At 34.5% G+C, this 24,154-nt stretch overlaps 1 protein-coding gene across 4 annotated transcripts in view; it reads right to left on the bottom strand.

Annotated features, from left to right (window-relative positions):
• The window catches only part of LOC146997436 (nucleolysin TIAR-like), a 57,836-nt gene extending 34,634 nt beyond the window's left edge, over nucleotides 1–23,202 (bottom strand). For 3 of the 4 annotated variants that reach the window (XM_085817792.1, XM_085817793.1, XM_085817794.1), the window contains exon 1: nucleotides 22,642–23,202. In XM_085817792.1, coding sequence (XP_085673918.1) covers nucleotides 22,642–22,980 — 339 coding nt within the window. In that variant the 5' untranslated portion in view covers nucleotides 22,981–23,202. The remainder of the gene's footprint in view (nucleotides 1–22,641) is intronic. The other variant, XM_085817795.1, reaches the window with a different exon arrangement.
• Nucleotides 23,203–24,154: the final 952 nt, after the last annotated feature.

The raw sequence follows: 24,154 nt of genomic DNA, 5'->3' as shown, positions 1-24,154 counted from the left end.
GAAATCAAATCACAGAAATTTTGAAACAGGCTTCATTTTCACTATCTGCAAGGGAAGAGCTAAAAATCGGCGCAATGCTTCAAAATCGGCAGCTCATGATTAAACCTGGATTTCATTCTATCTGAGATACTTTAATTATAAAACACAAACACAAGGAGAAAAAGAATTACGTAACGCATTTCCCATTTACCAATTACAAATAACATTTACACATTAGCAAAAAAAATTGGTTATGTGAGAATTTAGTGAAAATCATAACTAATCCCTGGAATGATACCAAGTATTGTGTGGGCCTCTTTAATAATTATTAACGGGGGGCACAAAATAGCGCTATATCTCAAAATGATAAAAACTTGCTAAGCCAAGGGTTATTTTCCGTTGAGGAGGGAAAATACACTCGGGGGGGGACAACATTAAGGATGAGTATTTGGATAGCAGTTTGTTAATTTTAACGCAGAAAATCCAGTGTGTTTGTCAACCAAAACAATGAAAGAGAAATTACCTTGCCTTCTGATCCATCACTGATTATACTATTTTTCGCCTTATATTAAAAGAACAAAATCTTCAAAATTCGACTAGAAGAGAAACACGCTAATGTGACAATCAAAATCGTAAAAACAACCTTGTATTTAGCGTAAGTATATTGAAACAATCGATTTCGAGGGCAGCTAAAGGTCCCTCCTCATCAAGATTTTCTTCTTCTTAGTATTTCTTTCTCCTGATGAGGAGGGACCTTTAGCTATTTTCTTCTTTCTTGGTATTTCTTTCTCCTGATGAGGAGGGACCTTTAGCTATTTTCTTTTTTCTTGGTATTTCTTTCTCCTGATGAGAAGGGACCTTTAGCTGCCCTCGAAATCGATTGAATGTTTCAATATACTTATGCTAAATACAAGGTTGTTTTTACGATTTTGATCTTCAAAATTCATTTCATTCACAAGATGAAGTATATGTCCTACAAACAGCTAAAAAGGCAAAGTCGTAAAAACGTGATACATTCGATTTAAAACCGGCTTTTGAAGTAACATCAGTTCAACACACTAGAACTTCACCACTTCACTAAGAAAAGAAAAAAAAAAAAAAAAAAGGTTTAAGATTTTAAATTACGCCCAAAGGGGCATTTCTTTTAAACATTTTGTGTGTTACCTTTATTTATTAAATATTAAGTTCTTCGCACTTAAACCATAATATTCAGTTCAAGAGCAATATGGCAAAATAATTTCAAAAATGAGCAAATCTTTAGAATTTCCGATACACAGTCTTGCCATACGTTGCCATTGCTCGTTTTGAAATACTTGAGTTTCTTAACCAAAAATTCGTTAAAGTTTTAGAAATCTGAAATCGATTATAAAACAAATTTCAAATTTGGGCTTTCAGATGCCCATATTCGGGTGGAAACGTTGTAGAGACATTAGGAACTTTTTTGGAAGCAGGAAAGATGAAAAATGAGCAACGCCCTCGCCGGGAATCGAATAACGGACCTCTGGAATACGCACCCAGCGTGCCGACCACCATACCAAAAAGGCATGCTAAGAACTCGAGGGAAATACCTTACACACTGCTCCTTTTAAAGGGTGACTGAGTTTTTTCTTTTAGGGGACCCAATCGCCAAATCCTCGGTGTGGACAATCATCATCCACCACCCTTTTAGTTCTGCGCCACGGTAGAGACATTAGGTTTTTTTTTCGGTGGGGGGGGGGGGGGGGAGCAGGAAAGATGAAAAAAGAGCAACGCCCTCGCTGCGAATCGAAGCCCGGCCCCTGGAATACACGCCGAATGTGCAGACCACCAAACCACGAAGGCATGTTAAGAAGGCGAGATAAATACCTTATAACGTTCAACATTCAAAATTTGATGGTTCTAGGTACCGTTGTTTTATCACAATGCGAGAAACATACATACATTTATACAATTTTTCATTATTTAATTTCTTTAAATATAATACAGGGCGATAATATTTGGTGGCAACGATTTGAAAAGTGAAACAACGCTTAATGCCAAAACGAAATTAATATAGTCCTTATGGGCAAATTGTCTCTTTGAACTTTAAAAAATAATAACAATAAACAAACATAAAAAAAATTTGAAAGGTTTCAGATTTTAAATTACATCCAAAGGGGCCTTTTTTTTTAACATTTTGTGTGTTATCTTTATTTATTAAATATCATATTCTTCGCATTTAACCCATTAAATTCAGGTCAAGAGCAATATCGTAAAATAATTTTAAATTGAGTATATCTTTAGAATTTCCGATACACAGTCTGGAGACACGCTGGAGATAAAAATGTTTTTTGTACGACGTTGCCATTACTTGCTTTTAAATCGTTGAGTTTGTTAATCAAAAATTCATTAAAGTTTTACAAAATATAAAATCTGTAATAAAACAAATTCCAAATTTGGGGTTACGTCATTAAAAATTCGCTGGCTCTAGGTACCGTTGTTTTATCACTATGTGAGAAACATACATAGATTTATGCAGATTCTTCATTATTTAATTTCTTCAAATATAATACAGGGCGATAATGTTTGGCAGCAACAGTTTGAAAAGTGAAGCGGACATGTATAGTGAACCAACGAAAACAATAGTCCTTCAGGGAGAAAGTCCCTTTGAACTGGGGGGGGGAAAAAAAAAAAAAAAAAAAACACTAGTTACAAAGTGGTTGTCTTATTACAAAATTTTTGAATAAAATAAATTTGGTGAGCCCAAATTTCTTACATTTCTCTTATTCTTGACTTATGGCAACTAAGTTTCCACTTACGTTTTGTCTATTTTTATTCACTTACTGCTTTACTTTACACAGTTCCAAAAAGAATTCTGTAACATCTTCATAGCAGCAAAATAAGCATGTTTTAAGATTCACCTCCGAAAACTTTAATGTAATTGCGTTGTCGAAAATCAAAAGTATTTAATGACTTTCGAAAATTTTCAGCATAAGGCAGCCACTAATTTCCGCTTTTAAAATACCATTTCAATACGCTTAGACATAATACTGAAGTTGGTCATTTCATTTCTTTCCCAAAAGCCATTGATGGTTATTTGCGCTTCACAAATACGCGTGTAAACCATTTCAGATTTTTTAAATTAATTTTCATTGTTTCAAATACTTATGAAAAATGAACTACCATAAAGTAATAACTTTATGGTCATCATGAATACACCTTACAGCCTTGGCTATATTTTTTTCTTTTAGAATTAAGATTTGAAATTAATAAAGGAATACTGTACATATAAGAAACCACACTTCTTAAAAAATTTCCGCAATGCAGATGATTTTCACTGAAATTAAATACTGCAGGGAGAGCATGACATATACGCCGTTCGATTATGTTCGATATTTGACGTAGCGAAACATTCCGATAATAATGACTTAAAAAGCTCAGACCGTGCTTCCATACACATGTAACTTTTTTTCTTTTCTTTCTCTCAAATAAAGGGCCCACCAATCGGCAAACATCGCGTTAGAATGATCTTGAATACACAACTTCTTCAGTATATGGATGGAGGTTAGTCTGAAATATTTAAGATACGCGCAGACGATAGGTGGCAGAAAATAATTAATAGTTAGATTTAAAATTATGAACTATTTTAGCCTAGCAGACCATTTTTTAGCAATCTGGAAGTAGTTTGGTGTAAAACAAATTTTAGGCACGAGGAAAAATGGAATTGACACAAGAACATTATTGAGCTATCTATGATTTACAGAATTTCAGAGAGGTCGCAACTTTCTTCAGGTTGAAGAATACACAGAGGGCCGTTGTCAGCAGTAATACCAGATAATGTGTCTGCGAAAAACGTTAATCGATGATAATCGCTGCACCTACCAAATGATACAGAAGGTACTTAACATCGGATCCGCTGCCATACATAAAATTATCTCTCAAGAATTGCATATGAAAAAGCTACTTTGCCGTTGGGTTTCCCATAACTTAACTAAGCATTAAAAAGAGGAGCATACCATAACCGGTAAAGAAACCCTTAAACTATTCAAAGATGGTGGCCACTCCATTATTTCTAAAACCGTAACTGACGATGAAACGTACATACCATTTTTTTTTTTTTTTTTTTTTTTTTTTTTTTTTTTTTTTTTTTATGTTTCAACACGTCAAGAAAATAAAAGTATGGATCTATGAAGATGATCCCGCGTCCACAAATGTGAAAAGACAACGCACCATGAAAAGAGTAATGTATGCCATTTTCTTCAGAAATACAGGACTGGTCAAAGCCATCGAACTGGAAGGACAGAAGACACTCAAAGCTGACTGGTACAGCACTAAGGGTCTTCCAGAAATTCTTCAAGAAGTGAATAATTAGAGGACTTGCGCTCCATCATGACAATACATTTTCTCACTCAGCAAGATTGATAGTCGAGTTTCTCGACCAAAACCACAGTAAAGTGAAAAACATTCACCACATTCACCTGATCCAGGTATGTGTGACAGTTGACTATTTTTTAATCTAAAAAAGAACTTACGTTGACCTCGTTTTTATTCGAAGACGAAAGTGATGAGGCTATAAATGCATTTTTTTCATTAATTCCAAGAAATGAATGGCTTGAGGTACTTAATTTCTGAATGATTCGCCAACAGAAGTGCACTGATGCTAGAGGAGACTACTTAGAACATTCTTCAAATTTCGCACGTGTAACTAACTTTAAAAACCTATGTGTACCTTAAAGATTTCAGAGTGACCCTCGTATGCCGAACCACTTTCCAATATATCTGCCTATAACTTCTCTTTGCAGACACAAAGATAAAATGACTTAGTGCTACACGATACTGCACTCTGGCATACAACTCATTTACTTACTTGAAAGGGATGAAATTTAAATGTCTTTTCAAATATACCTGAAATGCAATATTCTTAAAGAAACATCATAATGACGTTATTTCTTGCTCCTCGTCTTCAGCTGAATACTAATGCTAAATCTTACCGAGGATTTCGTTCTCTCGCACGCGTAGTAAGAAGGAATGCAAGAAATTACTTTAAACATGAATGTAAGAGCTGTAGTTTTCTTGCTCAGCTTCCTCCATAAACGATTCGCAATGCAAAAATTATAAATTAAAATGCCGATTCAGAGCTTCTTGACAATTACAAAACTCTGCCAGTCGCCTATTCGTATACTAATAGTAAATAAAATATTTTTGCAAATGATGGCAAAAGATATTAAAATCCTGCAAATTTTTACTTTTCTGGTTTGGTTTCGGTCTATTTGATTACGGCAAAGCAAGCTGTTTTACTTTTAAGAACTATACGCTAAGTACCCGAAACGAAATTTACTATATACGTTAGCGATATTCCTTTCGCTGTAGATGACAAGCGTATATAAATTAAAGATGCGGCAAACTCAAGTGGAGGGCGGGATATTTCTTGCGAGAAGAATGAATACTTCTCGCACATACTTTTTACTAATGTTATATTAACATTAGTAAAAATAAGAGAAATCAGCAATCAGCGTTCACGATGTCATATTAAACTATTTACAAACAAACTATTAACCAAAACACAATTTTGGATGCTTTGAGTATCCCGTAAGATTGCTCTGGCATGATGTACGATGAAGGGAATCAAGCATTTTTACTGCGCTGATTTAAATAAAGAGAATTATTTATTAGTATCCAAGAGAGAGAAAAACTTTTTAATGTATGTGAGAATTTTTTTTACAAGTTTTATTCTGATTAGTAGAAGTAAAGAACAAAGAGGGGCTGAATTATAATACTGAATGCAATCACTGCGCCAAGGATCAACCATAAAACACGATTTATTACCTAAGAATTTCCGCTGCATTCAAGATGGAATCAATGGCTTATAAATCGTAAGGCAAAATTCTTCAGCGCGAATTTCTTGAATTTTATATGCCGCGTTTTTCCTCGTTGAGTAACATTAACAGGAACCAGATACCTTTCAAAAAACTCTCCATGAAGGCATTACTCTTCTTAGCCAGATATCCCCGAATGCTTTGCCATAATTTATAAAGAAGCCTAATGCTAAACAATTTTTGTAAAAAAAAAAAAAAAAAAAAAAAAAAGTAAAATAAAATAACAAGACAGATCGTCCTTAATTGGACGAATACACGATACTGATATCTTCAGTTTTCAAGCGATCTGACAGAAATGCTGGGTTTATTGATATTTCCATTTAAATATTTTCAGGGATTCAGGGATTTCAAGAATCGATTAATTCTTTTCCGAATCCCATTCGCAGCATTTTCACTTATAAAATGCCATTTTTAAAACTCAATGATCTATTTTCATTATGCTTAAATAGAGCAATTTTGTTTCTTTGTGTATAAAAATTATAATGAAGAGAATTTCGTTTGTAATCCGGTAAAATTACTTGTTAATTATCCATTATGGTCTTGGTGTATTTAATTATGGCAAAGCACACGAGGGCTATCTGCCTAAGAGGAGGGATGCCTTCGTGGAGGACTTTCTAAGGGAAACTGGCTCGTATACACGTTACACATGGGGGAAACCACGAAAGCGCTCATGCAGCCAGCCCGTTCGCGGGATTCGAACCTCGGACCGAACTACCAGTGTTCAGCGACGTTACCGCTCGGCCGCTGGTGGGCCCCAATTATCCATTATGATATTTTTAGTTAAAAAATAATAACGCAATAAACTAAAATAATCGAATTTGTGGAGAATATCCCCTTATTGGGAAAAACCAGCTGTTCTGAATAATTTTACTGAATTCAACGCTCAAAACTTGCGTGAGGGCTGAAAGTTACATACTCCGTCTTTCAACCAGCCAATTACTAGCATTCTAACTTTGCCTTTATGGAATAACTGTTTTCTTATACACGGTAATCTAACTATGACGTATCAAACACGGCGGACCAATTCTGTGTTTTATATCATAAGATAAACAAGCGTTTTTTTAGGGGGGGTCAAAATTATTCTTTCCAAATATTTTCCTGTGTGATAATAGCTTTAATGTCTCCCATTTTCTGCCAGATTAGAAAATACAGAATTGCAATACGTTGATTTTGATGTAAAGAAATTTCTCCGTTACAAAAAGAAGAAAGCTTTGAAATTCGATACTTCCTGCTCAGCGGTTTTCACTGCAGAAATATACTAAAAATCAAAATTTTCTCGAAAGTCGAAATATTCAATACACAGAAATTTTTTTCAAAACAAGCTGGTGTTATTCTTCTCGACAAACTGATACTTTCAACAATCCTCCTTCATATCAATTCATCAACAATTCATAATATATGAAGTAATCTGCACACCCCTATTTTTTTAATTAATATGTGTGTGTATATATGTTACGGTGAAACACCGAAATCTGGAGAATGTGGACTTTCACCGGTAAATGTAAACATTCACATAGTCGCTTGGTGTATGTCCGAAATATTTTCCAAATACTCTTATTTCTGACTTACACCGGTAAATGTCGACATTCACCATGTACTAATGGTGAATGCTGAACATATAAGAATATTATGTTTTCTTCTGCGCAATTCAGTCGCGAAAAAACGCACTTGACACTTAAGAACTTAAAACACATAGTACATTCAAAACGAGAAGATAAAATAATAGTAATAAAAAACTTACTAAATTACGTGATTCAAATCTTATTTATTACAACAACTTAGACGTCACCTCTTCTCTTTCCGACCTACACCAGAGCATATCTGTGATTGTCGACATACACCGGTGAGTGTCTGAACGTACAAGAATGTAATGCAATATTCGATCTTCACCGACATATTTAGTGAATATAGACTTCTCCGATGAAAGTCGACTTTCTCCAATTTCGGTCTTTCACGGTAACATATATATATATATATACACACACACATAATATATATACATAAAAACACTGCCGAAAGCAAAGGCATTTTGGTTTTCAGTTTAAAAATGAACTCTGCAGAAAATTTCAACTCATTCCAGAAGATGAAATAAGAAATATTTCATAAACAAAGGAAATAAAATATTTTGTAAACATTCATTACAATTTGAAGTAGATATAGCCATCTCACTGTCCATTTGAAATATATGCCTACATGCCTTTTCCTTGAAATATGAAAATCCTGAGGATTTCCTGAGGGTTTTCGTCTTTTCGGCAAAGCCATTTCAAAAGAACAAATAGACGTAAATTCACTTCAGAATAAGGGGGGATCATACCTTATTGTTAATCTTTAGTTTATGAATATCAAAAAAACACTTTTGTTCAAGTTTTGGTATTTATCTACATTTTCTAAATTTTTTCTTATTTAATTTATAATATAAATTTAATAAGAATCTCAATTTTGGAAAGGAAGGGGAGAAAATTGTGGTCTAGCAATGGTGAAAGGGGTGCATGTGGCGAAAAACGTTGGAAATTCCTGCTTTAGAATGCATGATTCAGCTTACTGAACAACTTAACAATACGATTTTGAAGTCACTTTTATAGTAAAATAAAATTAGGTATACCAAATTTTATGTTTTGGGGCTGATTTTATTTTGTAAGCTCCTTATATTTTTATGCTGAGAAACGCCACTTTAATCGATACAGCGATTAGCACATTGGGCCAGGTTCGAATCCTGAAGAAAACTTGAATGCTTGTAAGTATATAATGTTTGTGCGACATGGGAGCACTTAAAATACCAGCGAACCGAAAGTCTTATCAAGAGGTTTTGATAGAGAAAACGGGTTAGAAAACTCTCGAATCCCTTCCCTGGGGTATTCTCCGTCAGAGCTGGATGAGAACTTCCCTTCTTCATGGGTGTAACCTTGGTCGCGCCTGTGGTGCACCTTGGCAACGTTCTCTGTGATCAAACAGCTAAATGATCAATGAGTATTGTTCATTCTCGAAGATTAAGTACTACTTGAAATCATCATAAAAAGTTCTATTAATGCTACAGTACATTAAGACTATTCAAGTCCAATAAAATTTAGTACAAAACAGCGCTAGCGCAATTTTTAGGTCTTTTATTAATTCAATAAGTTCATTAACTTCTTCAGCAATTTCAGGGAAAATTTCCTTCGGTAAAAAAGGCTAACAATTAAAAATGAAAGAATTGGCAGCTACGCAAATGATTTCATACCAGTGCCACTTTATGGCAAATTTTTATAATGTAAATTACGACAAAAATTGCGTTTCTTTTTAAGCATCGATACTTTATACATATCGAAATAATTTTAATCATTAAAACATGCAAAGACTGTCTCATTTTATTGCCTGCATATTTATGTAAAGACAATCCTAGAAGAACCTCATTTTCCCCCAGTTTTTGAGTCCTCAGAATTTTCAACCCTGCCCTCTTCAATTTCGGATCAAAACTCGACTGCAAATATTTTTGAATTAACATATTGAATTCTAAGCTTCGTTTATACGTTGGTTTTAAAGTCATAACAGGTTTAAACCGAGCTTCGCTGCTAAGCAACCAGACATAGCTACGTCATAAAAATTGGCCTAAAAGTTATCATTTTTCAACTTTCTGCCAAGTTTATAAGAACCACTAATCACAGCGAAGCAAGCATCGGTCGACGGTTTCGCCGAACCAGCTACATATTTACGCAGGCGTAACTTTCCCCTTCCCTGATTGGCTATGGCTTAAACTCTCCTAAAAAAGATGTAAATTAACTTACTGACTTTTAGACCTTAAATCATAGCCCGCTTTATGACGACAAAACCGCCTTCTGAACGAAGCCTCAGTTACCAGCTAGCGAACTTAGTGATTTAACCTGAGAAAGATTCGGCAGTAAACGTTTCGATGCATGGAAAGAAAAATGTGCGAGCTTAAATCGCTGTATTTCGCCTGCTTTACGGACTTCGTCACTTTGCCTCTCGAAAATTAATCACACTGAAACATGGATGCCGAGGTACTACTAGCTAGTAATTTTCAACGTAAGAACTCAGAAGATAAGCTATTCCATTCACTTACCACTTCGATCGACCAAATACGTGATATACTGCAATAGGCTGTAAAATTCTGCTCTTAAAAGTATAGATATTCATTCAGCTTTATACAACTAACTGCATTTCATCCGCATGATTATTCTAAACTTCGCATCATGCAGTCAAAATGTACTTTTCTTCAAAAATGCATAGACTTTTTACAGCGTGAAATGCCCGACAGAACAATTTTCGTAAAAAGTAACGTAATGCAACATTTAATAATAATCTCTGCTTCCAGGAACTTTAAAAAGTCGCGGATAGAAACCCGCCGTTCACCGATTCTTGGATGTGTTCCTAAAGAAACTGCCACTTCAGTTTATCGTTCGTGACATCAGCACTACCTAATTTACAAGACTGGGAAGACACTGCATACCACTAATAATATTTATATCATTTTTCGAAGGTCACTTCTACCTGGCTCCATCCTAATTAATTAAATATGTAAGTAATAAAAACAAATTAAAATGAGAGTAGCTAATAAGCATCAATAAAACCAATACGAACATTATTTTGAAAATCTAACAGCGAATGAAAGCAATATATTCAATTGGATACTGTGTGGGAGGGAGGGGACGAAAAAGGAAATTTTATGTACAGCGGGCAAAGACCAAGATCCGAAACCGGCAGGGCTTCGGGAATTCCGTATTTAAATCATTAATTTAATAAGATGGCACGTAGGATTATTAAGTTAAAATATGAAATAGTTCTTTATGAAATAACGAAGCATTTATGACTTAAGGGAATAAAAAATTAGAAAACAAATGCTCAATACTTATTGACTTATTTTATTACGCACTTTGTTTTTTTCCAAATACAAGCTTTTTAAAAGCTGCTGCCCACATTTTTATTGTGTGTACGTGCTAATACATTCTATTTAATTTTACAGACAAACATAATTTCTTGTTCAGTTAAAGGATTGTGTAATTGTCGTTAATAATAGTTAAAGAATCATGTAATCATGCCAAATCATGTAATTGTCGTCAAGAGAATTCCCACTAAACTGTCAATTGAAATTTTTTTCTGCCACTTTCTTCACTAGCTATAGCGGTATTTTTTGGATTTAAAACCATACTAGATATTTCGCCGTCCATCAGTTGATTGATGATTGCGCACTGTCGTCGCACTGGAAAACTTCAGTTGCATCATTTTTATTCATTATCATTTTTCTATGTTTCTTCACAAATTCAATTAGGAAAGTTAGCATTTTGCCTATATCCGAAAACCTTCAATTTCGCAGCCATCACAATCATTATCACATACTAGCTGATCATAAATTATGCCAAGCACTTTTTAAAAATATCTGCACAGACGTCCTTCCGTACCCTTGCAATACTTCATACAGCAGATTTTATCTAAAAATACTTAAAAATTTCGTATCAGTCTTCCGACTGTTCAGAACATTTAACAGCTGAAAATTCTGGAATAAATTATCACCCAAACAGTTGCCTAAAATGAAGACAATTTTTGCATCATCAGGTAAACCAATCGATTACAGATCTTCCTATGCCTAGGCGTGAAATGATTTTTAAATCAATGACGCACTAATATTTGTGTCATCTTCGCCTTTTTATTTGAACGCAGATGTCGCGAAAATTTTTTACTCAGTTATATGCCCCAGGTCGCATATTTTTCCGATTCTCAAAAGTTCGCATATGTGCGTTTCTGCAGCGTAGATATATACGCCCAAATCAGTAGTCTCATTTTGGAATTTTTGACAACGGATGACACTTTTTCTGCAAAAGACGAGAAGTGAGCATATACTACTAGAAAAGCCCAGTTTCGACGGCATTATAAAATGTGTTCTGGTGATAACTATTTGCTATCAATAAGCTATCATCTACAAATTACTTAGCTGCTTAAAATTCTTAACTAATTTATACGATGGTGCTTTTTAAATTTGTTTAACCTACCCTGCAGGATATGCACTCAGTTTTCTTAGACTCATAAAATATTTTCGTTCCAGCCATTAACCAACGACCCGCCAATCGCAGACCAGCGGCCGAGTGGTAGTCGCTGAACACTGGTAGTTCGATTCGAATCCCGCGAACGGGCTGGCTGCATGGGTGTTTTCGTGGTTTTCCCCACGTGTAACGTGTATACGAACCAGTTTCCTTTAGAATGGTTTGGTTTGGTTTATTGAGATTATGGCAATTCTATCTCCAGCGCACGAGTATGGTGTATTTAATTATGGCAAAGCACACTAGGGCTATCTGCCTAAGGGGAGGGATGCCTTCGTGGAGGACTTTCTAAGGGAAACTGGCTCGTATACACGTTACACATGGGGAAAACCATGAAAACGCCCATGCAGCCAGCCCGTTCGCGGGATTCGAACCTCGGGACCGAACTACCAGTGTTCAGCGACTTTACCGCTCGGCCGCTGGTGGGCTAGTTTCCTTTAGAAAGTCCTCCACGAAGGCATTCCTCCTCTTAGGCAGATAGCCCTAGTGTGCTTTGCCATAATTAAATACACACGCACCTAAATCTATTTTGGAGGGAAAGGAAGAGGTTATTAAGCAGTAATAATAATAGCCTCCAAAAATAGCATGATCAAATTAGGAAATTAAAGAAGAGCACAGTTTTGCTGTGTTAACTGAACGTCAAGTTCCTCGGGATCGTTTCTTCTTCTCCGCTACTATGACAACGAAGAACACCCGTATGAACAACATTCCAAGGCAAACTAATGTCTTGCGGCTTCACTATTTGTTTAGGTCAGATAAAAAAATGCTAATCCCCTTCCCACACCCATTTAAGGGTCAAAAGTGTCGCAGTCACCGTCATTCAATGTGTTGTCATTGGCCATATTCTGATTTCCTAGCCAAGCATGTGTTCGAATTTGACGCAGGAATCTGAATTAATACGACGCATCTTTTTTTCCTATAATGTTTATTTTGAGTATTAAATTTTATATTCCTAGACTTTGTACAGTGAACAAATTCTCTATTAATAACAATAATAATTTACTCAAGAGTCCAGATTTCGGACTTCGTACCGTATTACATTAGAAATGCACAGGCTTAGAAGCATATTGTTCCTCAGCATATTTCCCGCCCCCCACTAAAACAGTATCATCCCGTTGTACATCCTTACACAGAATTTCCTCAAGGCGTCTGGCTATTTTATGGCAGAAACGCCCAAAACGTATTTACATTTTAATATTCTTATGTCGATATAGATTGTAAATCCCCCCCCAACGAAGATATCGATAATTTAAACAGTAAGTGAAATATCCGGAATATGCCACATTTTTTTTTTTTTTCATTATTTACAAGCAGTATAGAACCAATCTCATCTCAGTGTACCTCTGCAACAAATGTTCACAAGTCTTTTAAAATTAATAAACTTTATTACACCTTTAGTAATATATATGCAACATAGATAATCACGCACGATTTTAGTGCTGCACATTATGGGACTCGGTAATCGCAAAATATTTTGTTCTTAGAACAGAACAGTGTTACCCAGCCTATTAAATTAGAAACAGTGTTATCCAGCATTTCATCAATATCAAATTTCGATACCATGATTCTCCCAGAATCCCATATCCACGAAGGAAAAACATTCACCAATATCACGTACTTTAAACAAATATTACATTTAAATATCCTATAGCGCTTTATTAATAATACAACAAGTAACTTCTTCAAAACAGTAATTCTTGATGAAACGCGCTGAAATTTAATTAAATTGGAGAATCTTCATGAAAAAAGTAGATTTCATCAAATACGTTAACGAATGGATGCTCAATTATGATAGCTATATAAATTCCAGCTTCCTAAATAATTCCATATTTCTACATACACCTTTCATCAAATACAAATTAAATTTACTGCTGCTAAATTGATACTACAATCTCTTAGCGTATTATGTTAACCTTTTTGCTAACCTTGAAATATGGAAAAGTGAGAGATTCTCACAGGAGGCGAGGGGGGGAACTGAGCTTTCGAGAAGCTTTCGTGTTGCGGGGCGGCACCATTTAAAAAGAATTACTAAAGTTATTGAACTACTTATAAAATGATTCTGATTTAAAATACATAATTGTATTTAATTAGATATTCTAAATTTGTTGTCCCTCGGTAAATTTCATTTTGTGATTTTCTTACGCTTTTATACAGCGAAAACCCTCAGCAAGCAAAATAAGCTTTTATTTATTCAAGCATTTTTATATACTACAAAAATATAATTAATATGCAATATACATACTTTTGTGTGGATAATCATATTAATGTACTATTTATGAATGAAAACAAAATATGGATATAAACTGGTTAAACATTAGCTGAATTTTCATAAAGTTCTAAAAACGTCCACAGCAGATTTAAGACAACTAAAATAAAATTCCATTAGAAAAAAACATGGTAAAATTCACTAGAAAAATGGAATTTCTACAATTTCATAAAAAATTCTACAGATGTCTACAGCACATTAAGGAAAAGATCAAATAAATTTTACAAGAAAAATTTTACAGGGGGATGAAATTTGCACAATTTAAGTTTTATTTGTTGCTGGGAACACTTTCCTTAGTAAAGTGCAGTAAACTGGGAGATTTGGCAGCTATGGAATATTAAGGTAAATAGAGTAAAAGCATTAAATTTTGTGCCACCCATCGCAATATTACCGTGTCTTCCACTGAAATATTTATGAATATGTGAAAAATCGCAAGAAAAAAATAATAAAGTAAACAGCAACAAGCAGCCCGCGCTCTTCGAAAACTCCGAAACGCAATCGTGACATATAAATACTTAACTTCTTCCCAACAATCAAAAGATGCAAGGAAAGAAATTACAGCTTGAAGATGACCTCCTCTTAATACAATACAAAAGGTTGTTCAAAAAATAAGAATACATTCTTTAATACAATGAATATAAGCTACAGATTATTGGAAGAATAACTGCTAAAATAGATGAAATTACAATCTAGAATAGTCATTGCCAAAACTGAGACAAGTTCACCATTTAGAAATTTTCTGTCATAGTGAAGTCCGAGACAAAAAGACAAAGACGTCATCGCTTATCAGTTTCAAGATCGACAAACCTTCATCAGATACCTAACCTCCCCCCTCCAATTTCAGAGGCATAAGCATCAGCAGAAATATTCTCCTAATATTATAATTCTCTAGATACCTGCATTTCTGCTGTCGAGGTCGTGACTGACGCTCAAGGGTCTGACTGCCACATTCTGTCCATCACCTTTTTCCTCAAACAGCAAGCTGATATCCGTTCTACAACAAATACTGCTATCCTTTTTACGGAATCTAAAACTGCAATAAAAATTCTAACGTTAGTTTAACGTAACGCTAATTCCAATATTAGGTACCACAAATTTTTGCTACACAGAGGAACAGGAAACCTCCGGCCACTTTAAGAAAACGGATCCAAAGTTCTCCAACCACCAAACCACTTGAAGACTTTTGGTACGCCAAGAGCCCTCATGACGCACAAACAACATACGCTTCTAAATTTCCACTTCTTTGGGATCCGGGCCCAACGATAAGGTAGTCCAGTCAGCATAATTAACCACTATACCGATCACGGTGGCAACTTTATGGCAGTAAGTTAACAGGTGGATTAGAAACCACTTCCAAATAATAAAGTTCTTGAGATATCTAATTTTCTTGGAAAGATAATTATGGAAATAATGAAAACCGATGTTTTTAAACATGTTCTCAAAAATTTTAAATTTACTAAAAAAATGAAAAAATCATACATCGCGTTATAATTTAAAATACTAAAATATTCCGAAACTTGGATGCTAAAAAAGAACACAACAATCACCTTGGCATTTTCTATAGCTACCTGATGTGTCAGGTGTTAGTCCTTAATACCTTCAATCCTTAACCAAAGACTCTTTCAAGTTAGTGCAGATATGTAAAATCGACCAATTCAAATTTTTAAACTTTAATAAAACGCATTTAAAGTTTTTTTTTTTTTTTAAAGCACACAGTATAAGATACCACCCGACTCTTCTTATGCGCGTGAACTCTCTTTAAGATGATCTCTGAATTTCGGTCGCTATTAAAATATGACTCAATCTAAATTCAGCAAAGCCTTGCTGCTACGGTAAACACAGCAGAAGTTACAAGTGCTTCAAGGCCCGTCCACACGAGGACCCTCCCGACGTAGTAGACGTAACTTTTTTGACGCCGGCGTAAATTCGCAGGACGCAGAAGACGTAAAACTGAGTACGCTCCTGTTCAGCTTTTTCGCCCGCGACGCGCGCGTATAGCCAATAGCTAACCGAGTTCTTATCACGTGTCATAATCAGAAAACCTTCTTGCTTACCCGTTTCAATATGGCGTCAGAGCCACACAGAGATGAGTTTTTGCTTAGAAATATAACTGTATACAGCAATAAAATAATCAGCATTGTTCACGCCATCTTCAGATTTCTCAAACCGTACATATTGGTATACATTTAAAATTCTCATTAAAGGGGAAGACTGTATACTTATTAAGCAATAGGAACCTAAATAAATTACAGTTTCTGTCTTACAAAATTCTCCTTAATTATTATAAATATTGGCTATATCATGTGCAATAAAAAGCTCTATAAATATCCCAATATTAAATACACCAAAAACTAACTTCAGCAATATAAAAACTTCTAAACGTGTTTCTTATATTTAATCGTGAATCATTATATTCTTATTTTACCTATTATTATTGTTTTCATTTCTTATTTTATTCATTATTATTAATGTTTTTAATTTAGTTTAAAATGTGCAGTGCAAATAGAAATCCTTATGTAGTAATATATCTGCATCTCTTTTTCATATATCATCTATAAATTCTCTCTTTATTTTTACTTTATTGCATATTTTATCATGCACATAATTTCTCATAAACTGTCCAAAGTTTAAACCTCATTCTAAATTTAAAAATAAATAAAAACAAAAGACCAAGGAAGAGCGAGTTAAAAAAATATGAAGTTGGTTTTATTATATGGTGGATGGAGTACATAAAGAGAATTAAGTAATTTAATTCTCTTTATATACTGTATTCCAAACCAATTTTATAAATCCTAATTTTCATATGATATAGAATCTGCAAGTCTGTCAAACTGGTCGATACTCATGCCTGAAGGAATTAAAAAACAAGTATTATACCCCTCCCAAAAAAAATTAAGTCAATTCCTACTTAGGTCCACAAAGAAAAGTTTAAAAATACAAAAATAAATAAATAAATAAATAAATAAAAATACAAACAGAATTTTTTTAATTAAAAATTTAAAAAATTTTAATATGTGAAAAAGCTGTATTAACATCAAGTGTCATTCAGTACAAGTTTAAAAAATTGTATTTGAACTTGAGTGGATGAATAAAAAGCATTTTACGTACTGAAAATTTGAACAAGATATAGGGAGAGTGTGAGCTAATAGTAGGAATTTAATAATTCCAGATATTCCTTTCGCAAATAAGGCAGTAAAAAAAAAAAAAAAAAAAAAAAAAAAAAAAAAAAAAAAAACACTCTTTGAACAGGTCGCTCTAAATAAAACTTTCGGACCCATTCTTGCCATTTTTTGCGGTTTTGCCTCTGCTTAATAATTTTACATAATAGTAAAGTTTCAGCTATAAAAAAATCATCTGATTCGGACAACTTGCCGCAAACATACAGAAGAACAGCGAAGTAATAAGATACGGCTCTGTTGACGCTATATTACAGCGTCACGATTTTTGCCCAAAATAATTCTATTGGTTAAACGCACTCTTCGCAAGCGTACTCGTTTGGACGCTTTTACGCTGGTAACGTAAAAGCGCGTTCGTCAGCTACGTTTCGAGCGTATTCGTGTGGACGGGCCTTCAGACGGAAATGTTTGAGCGAAACAACGGAAATGGGGCTCAAAACAAGTTTTCGACAGGAATGGGATGAAAGCTCCGTCATTCACAAGACAGCTAAACAAGAAAACTTGGGAAGCTTGGGAAGAAATCTAAACTACCCAAAAATGTCAAAGTGAAGATTAATTAAACACTTCCTTTCTCTGAAATACTAAAGTGTACTGGGAGGAATTAATCTTATTTGGCAACCCCCTACAAATGCTTACATTCTTTATTAAGGATTATCCCAGAGTATTCTACAACCGCATAGACCGAGTTTAAATTAATTTTACTTTCAGTTTTGTTTTAGCCGTAAGTTTAAAACATTACAATTTTTAAATTTCGACAATAATTACTCCCGACACTACTACCGCTTAAGATGCATGAAGACTATTAAAAAAAATAAAGTGTATGTTAACCAAGGCTGGATTAAGATCTTCAGATAAGATTTTCGTGCCTTACTTTACAACAGTTTTTTCTGATTTTTTCTCTCGTCTTTGGTTTAGCTGCACCATGCATTCCATGGGGTAGAACTAGCGATGGGAATTCTGGGTGCCCCCTTTTCTTGATTGTCCTTGATATTAACCTTAGCGATGACTGAAGCATAGTAACACTGCAGCATTTTTAAATAGGGTACTGAACGTTAAATGTATATGTATAAACTAGCTATTAACGCAATTCTTCGCTATTTTTAACTGCTGAAAATAATGAACATAAATCATCACTTTCAAACATTAAAAACAGCATTCACGTTTTATGGTTCTGCTCCAATAAACTCCGATAAAGGAGGTTCTATTGTAACATCTCTGTAACAGAAGCCACTTATTTTCACAGTGGAATTAATCTTAAAATGAAATACATATTGCTCAGCTTACATATTAAATATCGGAACTACCGATCTTTTGTTGTATTAATTAGAAAATGAAATACTCGATCATACCCATAAAAATTAATTCCGTTATACTTGTAGAACAATGGTCATATTTCTCAACTGATTAATTCATGTTTTCCATTTCGTTATTCAGGCATTTTAACTTTACAATTTATTTCTCATAAAATGAATTTATTGGAAAGGCATATATTCGAGATAACCGAAACAAGAATGATTAGCTTTAACACTTGAATTCCGAAAGGACTTTTCTCCTTCTTCAAAATAGGTGCACGGACCATCGGAATTTATGTAATGAACCTAAAGCGAAAAGTCTTGCTATTTACTACCAAACATTACTGATTTTCACTTTTAGTTATTAATATCTTACGAGTAAAATTATATATATATATATATATATATATATATAATTCAAGAACGCAAAACTTCAAACGGAAAAGAAAATGCCGCTTAAATATTTGAAGATCAACCTATATCTTCGTGAAACAAGTTAAATTAGTGAAACACAAAGTAAAATACCAAATCAAAAACAAAAGTATTAAACATTTTTGTTTTTAATTTCGTATTTCACTTTGATGTGTGTTTCACTAATTTAACTTGTTTCACGAAGATAATAGGTTGGCCTTCAAATATTTAAGCGGTATTTTCTTTTTCGTTTTAAGTTTTGCGTTCTTGAATTATTTTTTTAATTTTGCTGCACATGGCGCAAAATTTATGTCTTAAATTGTTTTTTCGTTTTCTAAATACGTTTTTTTAAAACTCCTTTATAATACAGATATAGCACTTAATAATACACTTCCATATTGAAATTTTACATATGCAAAAGTTTATTTTAACAACATTTAAAATTATAAAGAACTACTAAAAAAAAAAAAAAAAAAAAAAAAAAAAAAAAAAAAAAAAAAAAAAAAAAAAAACTAATTAAACGAAACTGGAATAACTAGTCCTCACCTTAAACACGGTGCTTAATTGTTTCGGCTGAAAAGGAAAGAGACAAATGCCCGTTCTCATTGAAAAACTGACTGGTACTGACATAGTACATGTACAATATAAAACTTTTTTCAAATATTTTTATATTAGACTATCTTTGCAACATTTCGAAGAAGAGATAAAAGCATTGACCTAGTAAAACACGCATGTTTTTATAAGTCGATTTGAGTGCAGCAGATAATTTGAAAATTCATCCCTTAAATCCCGTCGCTGCTGCTAATAGAAACACCATGAAAGAGGAGCTTTTAATTTTAAAAATGCATTACACTTAATCCACGGAACACACTCCACTGCCTTTTCATTTCTCAGACCCACAGCGCCCGCAAAGCTCACTAGCTCTCAATGCTGCCACGATTCCGCCGTTTAATAATTTAGGCGTACCATTATTTAAAATAATCAGAAAATCCACACATTTCACATTCAAACTTCTGCTAGAGATGGCGAATTATCAGAACTGAAGGCAAAACTTCTTATGTATACTGCGACTGAACTTTTAAAGTGAATTCAAGTGAAATGAACCAGTTTGCACGTTTATGGAAAAACATAATTTATATACAAAATGATAAACGGAATACTTAACAGAAAACAGGAAACCTTGGCTTTAATCCTTCTTTTACGTTATTTTTTTTTAAACATGATTTTATTCACACAGTAATTAATCGCGTAAATGAACGTTCCTCCAAAACTTGCATAAAATGATTGATTTAAGGGGGAATGGTACACAGAACAACGTTCAAGCGTTATCAAAAATGCTGATGTCCGGATTATACGCAAACTGGCCAGCTTAATTGATTAGCTAAATTTTAGCTTATCAAAATGAACTTTGCAATTCGTTACGCATCCACAGGGCAGCTCCCTTTAACCTCACAAAGTAACTAAGTTATTCAAATCCTTCATACACGCATTTTGGATAAAACAGCACAGTTTGTTCTGTACAGATGTAAACCTATAGGCACCTTTCAAGCAGATTTCATTTAAAAGTTATAAGTGTTGGAAGACCAATGAACGCAGGATGCCAAAGAATGCCAAGACCATCGAAAGCGTAGAGGAAATCCAAGGAAGGAGAAAATATCGGAGTGGCTTCGCTCATCGATCACACCGTAATCAATCACATCATCGGCAATGTCGCTGGTCACTGATTACTTTCCAGAAAAAAATATATTTCTTTCGGATGACGATCAATGAATAAACTGAATGAGACATCGATCAACTGAAGTGATCCAAGAAGGAATGCGACCGGAAAGACAAAAATTAACGGATTATGCAGAAATCCAATTAAGCTATTCGTAAGTCGAAATAAATCAGTTAACAGTGAACAGCTCTATCTTTTCCTGAGAATTTGGAACTAGACAAAGATATCAAGCTTTTTAACTGTTTAAACCAAAGTTTGAATGCCTTTGAATACAACTTCCTGACGAAACTACTAGTCAGTATTCTATTCTACTTACTTTATTGCTACAGTTACGTTTTAATAAAGATCAGGTATAGATTTTTTTACACGCTGGAAGTTAATTAAATATTAGGTAGAGACTTTCTATGCGCTGGAAGATAGGTTTGGCAATCATTCCACGGCTACCTAGCAGAAGGGAAAGAAATGCCTTCAAATATATAACATAGCCCTTGCTTATACTGACGATACAAATGTGGAGAAACCTAAAAAATACCGATGTTAAGTAGCCTATCCAGCTGATGGAAAATGAGAAAAGGACTTCTGATATAGCTACTAGTGTTTTATGGTTTTCGACATTAGCCCTTTAGGAAATGGGCAGATAACGGACATGGGATCTTGCACAATTCTTCCATGCTGAATCACCGGACATGGGATCTTGCACAATTCTTCCATGCTGAATCGATCAGATGACCGAAATGGGTTCAATAAATATTCAAGCAAGGTAAATTTTGCTCATACAACCTCCATTACTGCTATTACTTCAAACCATTTTAAATCTCTGCCTTACCCTTCTTTTATATAATTAGACATTTCAATTAAAAAATGAAAACTAAGTAGCATATCCAAAATAGCATTAGTGGTTTTTCCCACGCGTAACGTGCATACGAGACCAGCTCAAAAAATCCTCAAGTGTCTTCTGTTCAGATGGATCTTCACGTACTTTGCCAAGCAAACCACGCAAAAAGGCAAATGACCTTCCCCCTTTAAATAATAGTTTGTAATAAAAGCTAAAAATGAAAATAAATACAGATCTTTCAAATTAATTTATAACAACAACAAAAAAAAAACCTGTTTAATTTTAACGGATAATGTTTTTCTCATAACAACAAACTTTTAGTTAATATTACACTCAATATAACTAAAGGAACTTATTAAAAAAATTTCTTTTCACCAAGCTATTCAAATTTTGGGGAATAAATTCTATCACTTAACCACCCATTATAAATAAAATGGAATTGTGTATATTAAGGCGTTTTGAAATACACACACGTTTTAGCACATTTAACAAAAATATATAATTCTTTCTTTAATAATTTTCACAATGAAATATGAAATCGATAACCTAAAAAAAGCCAATAGATAAACATATTTTCACAAATTTTTAGAGGCAGATTCTTTTGCAATACAATTAAATCCAAATAAAGTTAACGTTTTTAATTAAATTCAATTTCATATCAACAAAAACAAGCTCATTATTAAAAAAGAAAAGCTAAAAATACAAGGAATTGAAATAATTTGGAATAATAATATATGTTCTCGCTCAGAAATGGCGTTAGAGTGGTATAGAATAAAAGCGACGACAGGAAATCGATTTTCGGACTGGGTGTCTTGCCAAGAAGTTAGCAACATAGTATGCTCAGCGCCGCACCTTAGTCCTCATTTCATAGGAAGTTTAAATCGATGGAACAAGGTCTCGAATGAGTCAAAAACTAATTTACATTTCAAACAACAATACAACGGCTAGCTCAAATAAAAATACTAAGAAAACATCCCACACTACTAATAAATTTTTGGACGCAAAAAAGGGAGGGATTCCGCCACCAGCAAAAGAAAAGAGAGAAAGCGAAGTCGCGCTTGTGAGGAAGAGTAAAAATCCGAGAATGGAATTCGGTACTTACTATGGGCGTCTGTGTCGTCATCTCCATCTTCATCAGTACCTGCTGGTGGAGTAAGGATGCGGCCCGCAGGGCATGGATCGAGGTGGCAGCGGGACGAAACAGCGCGGTTTGTTGTTGCTGCTGGGGTACCACAGCCGGGACTGCGGCGGCAGCATACGGATTGCCGGCCGCTGCCGGAGTAGCACCGCCGCCGCTGATTCCTACAAGCGAAGACGGTGCCCAAGGAGTGAACAAAGTCAGAGCATCAGTAGATGACACGGTTGCTGGATCCGGACACAGTGCGCCGGATACCAGCTGCGGATGAGGTCGGACGGCCGTCGCGTACGGTTCAATCAACATGGAATTACCACCACCAACACCACCGACGGCAGCGCAACGAGTATAAGGTGCGCACAGAACAGCCAGTTTCTTCCTGTTTTCTTCTAGGTTTGTATGAAAATAATACTTTTTAACTGTTTACGTTTTTCCGTCAGTTGGAAAGAGGAGCGGGCCGTAGCGAAACTAGAGGAAAGCGAAGAAGCACGGTGCGCTGTGGCCGTCCATCCGCGGAACTACGGAGGAAGTGGCAGCAGCGCTCGTGACGCAGCCGCCGTGTGGTTTCCGCGCATGGCATACGCCACCATAGAATGCTACAAAATAGCTAATTCGCAAACGGCCGCGAATGGCAATCGGGCTCTCCAGCCCAGAATCAATATAAAATTGCAACATGAATCAGCAGTCAAAACTAACTGTAAGCAATTGATCATTCAATATTTTTAGACATCATTACTAAGTTGAACAACTTAAATCTGGAGGAGTACTTTTATGCTTGCAGATAAGTACTGCAAATGTTCCAGGTTTAAGCTCATTTGATCGTATAAATGTTCACAATTATCTAAAGAATACGATTAAGGATTGCGTTGGTTTACAGGTACAGAGTGGAGAAACGTCATAAAAAGTGTTAGGAAACAGTAATTGACGTTCATAAGGCATTTCTAACACATGTATATACAGGTATAACACGGTTTCGCTCTTGCACGATAAGAAAATTACAGAAACTCTGGTATAGTACACGGCAAACAGTTTCATTCTAGAACATTAATAAATATGCATAAAACCTTTAATAATACTTTATATATACGTAGATTTCGAAAACACGATTTTTAAACATTTGCAAAATAATGTACTATGCCATCGTGTGTAATAACTATTCTATTTATTTACACACACAAATTTTCTATTTATTTACACACACAAAAATAAAATAAATTCTGAGAATATCTGCATTATTTCACATCGAAATTCTTTTGAAGCTGAGTGGTGTCCATCAGTATTTTGTGCTCCAAGTGTTCAAACTGTGATTTTAGAAAACGACTTTTTTTTTTTTTTTTTTTAAATTAATTTTTGGGTTTGTGTTACCATTTTGCTTTGTCGTTTTTAGGAGTAACCATTGCGAAATTATATTTCAGTCCCAAAACTATGTCCGAAAGCAAAACAATAGCCTTTAAAAAAAATTACTCCTTTGGCGATGAAA

The sequence above is a fragment of the Stegodyphus dumicola genome, chromosome 5 (assembly GCF_044657685.1).
Source record: "Stegodyphus dumicola isolate Sdum_Otavi_A_Nest chromosome 5, ASM4465768v1".
Lineage (NCBI taxonomy): Eukaryota > Metazoa > Arthropoda > Arachnida > Araneae > Eresidae > Stegodyphus > Stegodyphus dumicola.
Note: the sequence above shows the minus strand (reverse complement) of the source record. Positions and strands in the feature narration are given on the sequence as shown.